The sequence below is a fragment of the Polistes canadensis genome, unplaced genomic scaffold (assembly GCF_001313835.1).
Source record: "Polistes canadensis isolate GaletaPanama2010 unplaced genomic scaffold, ASM131383v1 scaffold_47, whole genome shotgun sequence".
Lineage (NCBI taxonomy): Eukaryota > Metazoa > Arthropoda > Insecta > Hymenoptera > Vespidae > Polistes > Polistes canadensis.
Genome location: NW_014569594.1, coordinates 732,824 through 744,839, shown reverse-complemented (window position 1 = coordinate 744,839; position 12,016 = coordinate 732,824). Strand labels below are relative to the sequence as shown.

The window sequence follows — 12,016 nt, the reverse complement described above, 5'->3', positions numbered from 1 at the left end:
GGTCTTCATAGTTCACGTTCGATCAAAGAAACCTCTTCGCTCTCTAAGAGAACAAATAAAATAAAAGGAACAAAAAATAGAAAAACAATTTCAATTAAAAATTCAGGACAAAATCATTTTCAAAATCATATTTATATTCATCTTTTTTTTTTTTTTCAAAATTATACGTTATAATAAAAAGATAAATAAAAAAGAAACAAAAACATGGATACATTTAAACGAAATCTCGTCACAAATCTCAACACGAATTTATATTCCCCGTTTGTTACGTTGACCGTCTCGTTAACTTGCAAGATGAAAGTATTAGTTTTAGGATAAACGAACGAAATTAACTCTAGTTGTATCAAAGGAAGAGAGAAGGAAGAAGGATTAGTATGAATCGTTGAAACGTTTGAGCCCGCAGCATGTTCGATCGAATACACACAGATACCTCACAATCTATCTACCTAACTATTACATATAGTTGGGTACGGGTTCTCTCTCTATCTCTCTCTATCTCTCTCACTCTTGTACGGGCTTGCGGAAATCAACATGGAGGTGAATTACGCTAGTTTGTGTGTATTCCCGTAACGTGGTTTGGTCTAACCGATAGCACGTTTGGCACGGTGCAACAACGAGAAGTACAGGAAGTAACGAGCAGGAGGAGGTGGTTGTGGAGGAGGTGGTTGAGGAGGAGAAGGAAGCAGAATGTCTCGCATACTTCCCCTACGAATTGCATTTATGTGCTTCTGCTATTCAAATCCGTGATATGCGCATTTTCATTAACGAAGGAACTACGAATTAAAACCAGATGGGAAAAGGGATTTGACACGGACAAAGATGTTTTTTTTTTTGTTATTTTTTTTTTTCGAATTCGTTTGAAAGCTTTCATAAATGTGATATAAACCGCGATGATTTTATACTTTTCTTTTTTTTTTTTTTTTTTTTTTTTTTTTTTTTACATGCAAACGTATGCAATTTTCTCTCTCTCTCTCGATTTTAATCACATAGAAATATAACGTATAAACATTTATTTCATTTATTACGATTAATTGTAAGATCTGTGATATATATATTTATTTTAAAATAAGAACTTTTCTATTTTATTTTAATTTTATCAAAAGGATTATATAAATTCTCTTATAAAATGTATTTGATTCGTTTTCGTTGTAAACAAAAAAAAATAGAGGGTAAAATAATTTCGATAAAAAGGATCGCAAAATATTTTACGCCGATATATAAAATATATTAAACGATTTATTAGTGAAAATAAAATTGATGATATTTCCTTACCCACCATCCCCCTTCCTCCCATTCGTTGTAAAAACCACATAGTTTGGGAAAATAGTTTTCGCATAGGTTTTATCTTGGATGGAGGTACCCCGTCATCGTGATTTGACGTCGATAAAAAAGAGGATAGAAGGAGAAGGGGATGTGGGAGTGTGGAGGGGTGTTATAGGGGGTGGACCAAAAAGAAACGAACGAAGATCCTCGTTAGTTTCCGTGACGAAAAAACACAGCCCGTTGGCTTAACGAACTCTGGCCGCAAACATTTTTTGTTTTTTTTTTTACCCTCTACGTATATCGATTTCTTGAATAATTGCCGTTAACGAGGAACGTCGAAGGTCGGATTCATTAATAGTCATTTTGATGATGTTCGTGTCGATATTGTTGCCGGAAACAAGCAAGGAAGGAAGAAATGGACCACTAGTATGGTTGTTTCACCGTTGAAATACACCGATTTCTTTACTTCACGTATTTTACTTTGAAGAATATTAAGCGCACGTCCTTTACAGTTAACCCTTTTTTTTTTCGTTTCTTACCAACATATTACCATATTTTAAAGTAGTTCTCGTACTTGTATACACTCGCAAACCCATTAACAAACAAGAGCCGTTACTTTAGAAGTTATTTACGAATAATAAATGAAACACTTACTTTGCTAGCAGTTTTTAATAAGAATATTTGAAAAAGAAACAAAAAAGAAGAAGAAGAAAAAGAAAAGATTGAAAAGAGTTTATAGGAGGGGTTCTTTTTTTTTTTTTAACGATCCACCACCACCCATAACCGGTCGAAATTTATGGGAATGAAGCTCGTTAGCAAAAGCTGGGTGAGAAAGAACTGCTAGGATCGTTGGGATTAGAGCAACCCTCGACAATGGTCAAGGTTGTCCTTGAATAACCAAGGATCTTTATCCTCTTTGGCGCTGCCCTTTTTTTTTTTTTCATTCCTTTATCTCTTTTCTTTTTCATTCTTTTATCCTAGCATTCATATTTTCTTTCTCATCCCTTATCTAATAAGAAAAAAAAGAAAGAGATGATATAGGTTATTTCGATTTCGTTTCTTCCTACTCGTTATATTTCGTCTCATTGTTATTACACTTTCCTTAAAGAAATTCTCATCCGTTTTGTTGTAGGTCTAAAGATCAGAGAAAAGGAGGGGTAGCGGTAGGGGGAAGGGAAAAGACGCACAGTAATTTACGTTTCATCCAGTTTTTTAAAAGGGCATACTGCGATACGGAAACGAACCAACAAAAAACATTACTTCGTTCTTCTTCTTTTTTTTTTTAATTTTCATTCTCTATTACTTTACCAATTATATTCTCTTGCATCTATAAACTTGGCCCAAGGAAATAGAACGGATGAAAGAAATAGAAAAAGAAATAGAGAGAATGAGAAAGAAAGAAAGAATCGAGATAAGTAAAAACAAACTTTTGACCTTTTTACGAAAACACTTTTTTTTTTTTATTCCTTTCCAAGACGTACAACTGGATTCATTCAACCCCCTCTCATCACTTTAACAAATCCTTTTGATAAATGAGAGTACTTTAATAACGTTTCGAATAAACTTTTTATTTATTTTCATTTTCTTTATATCTCCTTTCTTTAGATTTCTTTCTTTCTTTCTTTTTTTATTTCGAACGAATGAATCTACTACTTCATCGCAAATTGAAATTTATCGTCTTTGACGAATGAATTTCGTTTATTATTATTTTCGTCACCAAGGGAGCATGAAGTATTCTCCTGTGGTTTGTTGTTTATCATCAATTATTATGGCATCACGTCGAACCAAACGAAATACGTTTTAATCATTTTGTTTTATATTGGACTACGTACGTCAGAAGATAAAGTTGAAAACTTATCGTTAAATATGTCACCGTAGCTTGTCAATATTATCCTGATTAGTTAGTTTATATTCAATTAATCGATTTATCACACTCTGTATCAACTTTCATCAATTTATTATCGTTTTATTTAATCTTACTGATTAATGAAATAATATTTGTTGATACTATGTTGAGATAATTATAACTGTAATTTAATATAAGTGTCATTATATAGAAAAAGAAATTTAATCATTTATTTTTTATAATATAAAATCAATGTATTTTAGAAGAAGAAAGAACGTGGATATATTTTATTAACCTTTTTTTCACAACATTGCGATCAAGAAACCGATAAAATTTCCACGCTAAACTTTAACCTTTGCTATACGATTTTTATTCCCCCATTGAAATTTCTTCAATTTTCCTTTTCTTTTTTTTTTTTTTTCCAAAGATCCAAAACCCACGCGTTTACGTATATTTCTAGAAAAAAAAAAAAATCAACACAAGATTGGATGGATTTCACAAATTAATATATAAAAATTCTCTTATACACACGACAAACGCATTTATTTCATTTTATACGAAATACTAGCAGCGTATAACTTTTGACATTTGTTCGTTAATAATAAAAAAAAAAAAGGGATCAATCGAAAAGGGAAAAAAAAAGATATTAAAATTACACGCAATGTAATTTCTTTCTCGATACTTTGTAATAACGTAGAGAAAAAAGAAGAAGAAAAAAAAACAACATTCTGCGTTTCTTAAATCTTTGATGCTCAAGGATTTATATTTTTCCGAACTTGCTATCTACCTTTTACGGTGTACGAACTTTCATTATGATCGTTCAAGAAAAGAAAAAGGAAAAATAAAAATAAAAATAAAGGAAAAAAGGAATCGCGTTAATCAAGGAGGCTACACGAGGGCATTACAATTAATAATTGCGTTTACGCTGAGTAAGATCGTTGTACCGGAAGACACGGTCCGCGTATTTCGCTGGAAATTGAAATTTTTCTTCCACTTCGTTTCACCTTATCGTTCTTTTAATTAACTTCTTCGTTGGCTTTATTCTCCCCTCCCCCCCCCTCTCTCTCTTGCTCGTTCTCTTCGTCGATTATTTTCGTATTCCTCCTCTCGTCCTTTCTCTTTTCTTCTTTACCTTTTATTACCACAATGACTCTTTTTATCCTTTTCCATTTCCCTCCACCCCCACTCTATCCCCTCCCACGGTCCTTTTAACGTTTTACATTCATTTTTCTTTCTCAACAATAAGAGGAGAAATCTATAGGATTCTTGAGTTAGAAATATCAGGTAGAAACCAACACCCGTTATGGTGGTGGTAGTGGTGGTAACAGCGTGACGTTCTCGTTATTTCCAAGTTTTCTTCGTGTGGTAAGTTAGCAAAATGCTACCCCAGGCAAAGGGGGGTGGGATAGACGGGGGTGAGGAAAGGTAACATTCGATTTTCCACCGGTTTAATCTTACTTTCCGAACTCAATTTATTCTAGGCCGATAATTTACGTTCCTTGCAAATCCGAACGCTGCGTAAGAAAACTTTCTTTCCCTGAAAGAAAAAAAAAAGAAAAAAAAGAGACAGATAAGGAGAAGAAGAAGATGATACAAACATCGGGATAACGTTTATCTCTTCTTTTTTTCTTTTTTTTTCGGTTAAAAGTAAAGATTCAAACGCGAAGAATTTCAAGAAGGGAAAATGAGAAGGTAAACCCCGTACACAGCGAGATACCAAGAATATTCCTATCTCCCCTGTTAATTTCAAACAATTAATCATTTTTTTCTTTTTTGTTTTTCTCTAATACGATATTTCGAAATTCTTATACGCGTAGAAAACATATTTTATGATTATTAAACTTTTCAATTTGATATAAATTTGATTGCGAGAGAAAGAACATTTTATTATATAAGTTAAAATTTGATATAAATTATAATAAAATTAATATTTCATCGAAATGATGTATAAGATACAAAGGAAAACCAAACATGAGTACTACTCACAAACATATATAATGTTTATTATATCTTATGTGCAGAATAAAATGAATCATTTTATGTTTAGTTTTCATACAATTTTTAACAAATTACCGACACGTATTTTACAATTAAGTTTAATGTTAAATTTCAATTTATTTATATGGAAATTATCAACGATCCCTTAACCAAGTCTATACAATTTCAAGATTATTTCATAACAATTTTCTTCTCGGCTTCGTGTCACATCCGTGAGTTTGATTACTCGAAACTACGCGACTACAGTTGTTCGTTGAAAGTTTTCGAATATATAGGAATGAAAGAAAGAAATGAAAAAAGAAAGAGAGAGAGAGAGAAATAAAATGTATGAGAAGGGACAAAAATATCGTTAGTAAGTTCTACCTTGAGATAGAAGATACAGCTGCACCTGTAAAATGTTCTTCCCACCTAAGTCCTTCGTAAATTGTTTCAGGTAGAAGGTATGAAGTTGCTGAGATTTTCTTTCCCCCTTCTAACACTTGCTAACATATACACATGTACCCGAGTATATATATGTATATCTCTATAACCAATCCTCGTTAGAGAAGCCAGCATAGTTTCTGCGTACTCGACCCGACTATTTGTTTCTCTCTCTCTCTCTCTCTCTTTCTCTTCGAGTGGCAATTCAAGCATACTCAAAAGAAAGAAAGAGAGAAATACGAAAAGAAAGAAAATAGAAGATACGTTTTAACACATAGAAATGTTCAACACAGACGGTTGAATATTTGAGTAGCAATCATACAGGTGTACACATGTATATTACTCGACTATCTCACTTTTACGAGCATACAGCAACAGCAACAGCAGTTTTCTTCCTATCTCTTATTTCTTACTGTTAAAATGCGCCAGTAATTATCGCCATTACAACAGTTAATTACTTTCCCCGGAATTTCTGTTTTATACGCGTTGAACATGAAGAAAAAGAAAAAGAAGAAGAAGAAGAATCCATTGGAAAGTTAAATTTTGATATTCATCGTTTATACTCTAAAAAAAAAAAACAACGGAAAGAGATACGTTTATTTATCAAAACGCGTTAGAGTAAAATATGGGGAAAGGTAAAACGATTTGTACGAGATTGAAAAACGTGTATAACGCGTCCTATGTTTTTTTTTCTCTCCTCCACTCGATTAATTTTCATTGCGAATGTTTTGTTTAATTTTTAAATAAAACAAAAATAAGTTCGAAGTAAAACAAATAAATGAGAGAAAAAAAAAGATAATAATACCGATCGCACTTGTTAATTGAAACGATGTGAATTCGAATATCGATGGGATCAATTTGGATTAAAGGGGGTGAATGGGGTGGTATAGAAAAATCGATTAGATCAAGTTTTTATATAAGAAAACAAATTACACGTAAGCTGATGATAATTCGATTTCATCTTTTGACTTAATAAATACATACATACATACATACGTACATATGTAAGTAAAGAAAAGTCAGACTTTTGCTATCTTTCATAAGTAAGAACTTAGGTAGAAGTATACATACATATATACATACATATGCACGTATACACGTATAAATTACGCAGGTAAAGGGCCAGATATGTCGTAGACAACGAGGAGAGATGGGGGTGGGATATCTCTTTCAACACGAGGAAAAGCACAAACGTCGTCGTCGGGAAAAGCGTGTGCTCGGATTTTCCTTTCGTAAGCTCGGATGGTGCTGCGAAAAGAGGAAGATGAGCCGCTTCTCGAGCGCGTGCTCAAGGGGTTTTGCAAGCTCACTGAATTTCTATCCACTACTCGAGAAGGTCTACCCACTCTCTTGCTTTTTTATCCTTAAACCTACCCCCTACCCCTACCCCCCGAACCCTCAATTCCTCTTCCTCTTCCTCTTCCTCCTTCGGGGCCTCTTATGCACTTCGGTACACGCTATTACTAAGCTATTCCCACGGGTGCCATTATATACGTGGACCCTTTTTTTTTCTTGTTTCTCTATTTTCTCACTTTTTCTTTTCTTTTCTTCTTTTCTTTTTCTTTTCCTCTTCTTACGTTGTACACTTTCGTACTTATCGTCGTTTCTTCTAAGGGAAGGGTTTATCCGTCAAAGATTATTATTACGTAAGGTATAGCAAGCTATATACAATTTTTCATTATCGAACATGAGATTTTTTTTTCTTTTTCTTTTTTTTTTTTTTTACTTCGAAAAAATTATTAACAGTTCGATCAAGGTAAATATTAAATCTACCGGATTTGTTCTCCGACCGTTTTTTTTTTTTTTTTTAGAATAAAACAAAATAATTTAATATAATTTTATCGAATAATATATATATTATAATATTTTCAAAAAATGCAACTAGGTATGCATGTATATTTACGTATCTAGATATCTATAAGTATTACATTTCCGATAGATTTAAACAAAATTTCTCTTACAGTTTGGATTGTCTATCGTTTCGTACATTGTTCCTCTCCCTTTCCCCAACCCTCTTAATTCAATTTTCGTTTGGAAGAAAATTCTTTTTCATTTATCTTTCCGAGAGGTTCTATAAAACGATTCGGATAACAATCGAACGAGTTTTCTTCTTATCGACAATCGCATTATCGGGTTTCTAGGGTTGTGTTTGAAAATGTTAGAGAAAGAGAGAGAGAGAGAGAATCGTTGAAATATCGAGTTTTCATACATAAAAAACGTAGGTAACATACATTGACTTGTTATGAAATACTTTATTAATTATAATAAATATATTATATAACACTTATACTGAGACATATTATTAACATTGTAATAAAAATATGACTCTCTAGTTTATATAGGTAAAGTTTCACACAAGCAAATCAAAATATATATATACACATACAATAGTTAATGATTTAATTCTTAAAAACGTAAAAATATTATTGAAACTACAAAAGAGAGTATTTTAAAAAAGAACAGATATTATACTTATTATAATTAATAAAATATTTCATGGCAAAAGAGAGTGTTTGAAAATACTTATGTGGGTGGGTGTCACCATAAACAGTATGAGCAGAGAATAACTATAATTTTACGATGAAAAATAACCGTCTGCTTGATAGGAGAAACATCTCGACGAAGCTACTTTCGAAATTGGACGAAGAATTTGAGAATGGTGGTGATGAAGGGGGGAAAAGTGGAAAGGGAGTAGGAGGAAGAAGTGGGGAAGAGGGATACTTATCATTTTATGATAGCATTACGCGGGTTGCATGAAAGGTGCGACAAAGATAACTAACTCCCTTACGGGTGTCTCGGATTTTATCGTCTTCTTCTCTCTTGGTTGTTTTTTTTTTTCTTTTTTTTTTTTTTTTTTTTTTTTATCATGCTTCTTCCATGCAAACGCGTCGAATTGATAAAGCACAATTTAAAGATAGGAAGAGAAAAGAAAAAGAAAGAAAGAAAGAAAGAAAGAAGAGGTAGATAAGTACCAGACGCGTCAACCGTTACTCGAGCGTACCTTTTCATGCAAGTGGCACGTTTTCGTATTGTCAGAATATGTTGAGAAAAGCAATTGGTCACGTAATAAATAAATAATCTATGACAACATATTTTTTTTGTTATACTATTGAAAAATATATTTCTTTAGGAATGAATTTTGTTGAGTTCATATATTTAACTTCATTGCGTTCAAAAATATCGTGTTAATGTGTGTATCATTTTGAGAATGAATTTTGTGAAATAATGAAATATTACATGAAATAATTAAACATATTTAAAGGAAAAATTATATATAAAGAATTTAATTATAGACATTTTGATTATAGTTGTTTTATTAAATAACTAAATGTAATATGAATTATTAATAACGATAGACGTTTAGTTATTGTGTCAAAGTTGTACTTTCAAAATCGATATGACAGCACGACACTCTAACATAACATTTGTTTTCAAAGTATATAGAATGAGATAAGAACGAATGACTACGAACAATTGTTTTAAGTTTTAAACAAATCCTATATAACTTTATACACACTCACACACACGAATAAAATCTCAATTTTATATACAATTTAAAAAAACAAATCGATATAATTATTTCATTTAATATAACAAATAGTGTTATTTCACACGAAATATCAATATCAATGTTATTTAATTGAACATTTATCTCTCAACGATCTAACTTATAAAATATTTTTCTATCAATGATTTTCGATGGCAAATGTTACTTTCCTGTTAGACGCACGAATCCAGTAGGAAGAAAAAATCGGAAATAGAAATCGATCGGTTCGGTGGTTTCGAACTAGTTGGAATGGGAGAATAACGAGAGAGATCCTAACGACTCGTGAACAATATTTTCTAGATGGTTTCTTAGGGAGACCGAAAGGAATCTTAATGTTGTGGAAGAGATAGAGTTCTTCTTTGATCGTTCGGTGTTATCGCTGTTAAGTATTGGAAGGAGTCTCATTATCAAGGAAGGAAGGAAGGAAACACTTTGCTCAAGGAAACAAAACTCTTGAAAGAGGTAAAACAAGAACGAGTGAAAGAGAAAGAAGAAAAAGAAGAAGAAGAGGACGGCGGGGGTGTGGGATGGAGGTGGTGATGGTTGATGTAGTGGTAGAAAGATAGGTAATTAATTGGTGAATATCCTTGACGACAATTAACAATAAAACAACAACGAGGAGAATGGGGACGAGAGAGAAAAGTGAAGATTCGAGGGGGAGGAGAATGAAAATTGATTTTTAAGAAGAACGAAGGTGGATAATGCACAAACACACGAATCAATTTCGCGGCCCTGTTGGGACCGGTGGTAACATCGCTGCTGCAACTAACAACAACAACAACAATAGGGGTCCTGTGAGAAGATGGAACAGTTTTCACGGTGGTGGTGGTGGTGGTGGTGGTGGTGGTGGTGGTGGTGGTAGTAGTAGTAGTATGGGGGCTGGGGGTTTGGGTGGTGGAAGTCACTTGAGTGACGCCGTTGGAAATGGCGCAGTCGTCGCGGGAACTTTTGCGAGGACACCTCAGGAACCTTTCAGGGCCGTACCAAAAGCCGTTCAAGCCCTGAGAAGTGAATCGGTCGACAGGAGTCATCGTGCTCCCCCACCACCGCCGCCGACCTTTCCGAGAAGACGATTTTCCGTTTGGTGAGTCGCCCTTCTCCCTTTTCCATCATCCCCCCCCCAACCAACACTCCACCCCCTCGCACACATCCCTCTTCTCCAAGAGCCCTACTCTTATTCCTCCATCACTTTTCCATTTCGTTATTCTAGTTTCGTTCTTCCCATCTGCTGCTGCTGCTGCTGTAGCTGCTGTAGCTGCTGCTGTATTATTAGTCACGAAGTCAAATCTGTTTTATTTTACTTTCTCTTACTTTACTTACTTTGTTTTTAAACTTCAACTTTCTTTCAGATTCTTTTTTTCTTTTTCCAAATCGTTTTTTATTTTATATCAAATTTATTCATTATTTTTTATCTATTTTTATTGAATTTTATTTAAAGTGTGATAATAATACGGTGGTTCGTTGTTTCAATATATATTGTATTGATTTACGATAAGTATATATTTTTTATTTTCTTTTGTTTATTTTTTTTTCCTTTTTATTTTTTTTGATAAAATAAAATGAAAACGTAGAATTTTATGAGATTATTATTTCTAATTAATTTATATACGTTTTTTATATGTGTATATATGTTCTGCGAGTAACGTTATATTCCATATGTTTTATTCGATGTTCTTTTTGCTTTGAGTTTGTTGTTCTTTTTTTTTTTTTACTTTCTCGCAAGGTATTCAACGCGTTATTTGAGTTTCATTCTATTTATCTTTCTCTTTCTCTCTCCGGAAAATAAGATATTTATTCTGCAGAATATATCAGTAAAATGATACATATTATCAGAGACATACGTATACTTCGATCCTTTTCTTTTAAAGGGATTCTACTTTCTTTCTCGTAAAATTCGTAATTATTTTTTATATTTCGTGTAAAAATTAACAAACTAATAATAATACGATGAAATTGTATTAATAAATAATATAAATCGACTCATTATTATTGGATTAAAAATAACGATAGGTGTATTAAAACTTCTCTTTATTTCTTTTTAAAATTACTGAAAGCAATAAACAACAATAATAATATTAATAATAAAAAAAATTAAGGAGTAATTGAAAGAACGTTAAAAAAACGTATTAAAGTATGATAATAAGTATACTAAAAGCACGGGAAGATCGACCTAATCATTTTTCCAACGGAACATGGATACGCACTCGGTAGCATGGTGTATAACCCGTTAGAATGAGGAACCTACTAAATGTTACCAACGTCTTCAGACTTGAGTAAATTAGTATGTCACGATCCAACAGTATTCAACGTTAGTTTCTAAATACGATAAACACACACCTACGAATAAGGGATGGTTCATACATGAATAACATATAATCGGATTAAATGTAAACTTTAGGCAACATTTTGAAGGATTTAACGTTTGATCCTAATAGAAATATATTACAAATTTCTCTTTTTATACTTTTATAATTTTCTTTTTTTTTTATGCAAAGATAAAAAGAGAGAGAGAGAGAGAGAGAGAAACTTTTTCTACAAGCTTTTAACTATCTGAAAGGAGAGAAAAACGGTCCGATAAGGGCAGCATAAGCAAGCTAATGACGGCAGAGAAATATTTCATTAAGTCGAGTGGATTCTCTCGTCTGGCACTCGTGAAATGGGACGGATGATTTCGCAAAATGAATGAAAGACTGAGAAAGAGGAAAGAGAAAGAGAGAGAGAGAATACTTTGCTATGCTCAGGTCGACAATGAGACGCTGTCTCGTCGGCAAACCTCGTAGCTCTTCAGCATTTTTCTCTCTTTCACCCCTTCAACTGGGAACCCTTTCTATCGTACTCGTTCTTCCTCTTTTCTCTCTCTATCTATCTCTATCTTTTTCTTTCTCCTATTTTTTGCGGAAACGAGGGAAAAAATTGTACACTGAGAAGAGGAACCCCCCCCC

The 12,016-nt window shown here is 32.9% G+C and overlaps 1 protein-coding gene across 12 annotated transcripts in view; it reads left to right on the top strand.

Annotated features, from left to right (window-relative positions):
- LOC106785252 (rap guanine nucleotide exchange factor 6-like) overlaps positions 1-12,016 on the top strand; it is a 131,512-nt gene that overhangs the window by 78,508 nt on the left and 40,988 nt on the right. Inside the window, exon 1 of one of the 12 annotated variants that reach the window (XM_014745537.1) lies at positions 9,945-10,158. The exons of the other annotated variants lie outside the window; for them this stretch is intronic. Coding sequence (XP_014601023.1) covers positions 9,947-10,158 — 212 coding nt within the window. The 5' untranslated portion in view covers positions 9,945-9,946. Of the gene's footprint in view, positions 1-9,944; positions 10,159-12,016 lie in introns of those variants that run through there. 12 annotated transcript variants of the gene reach the window in all.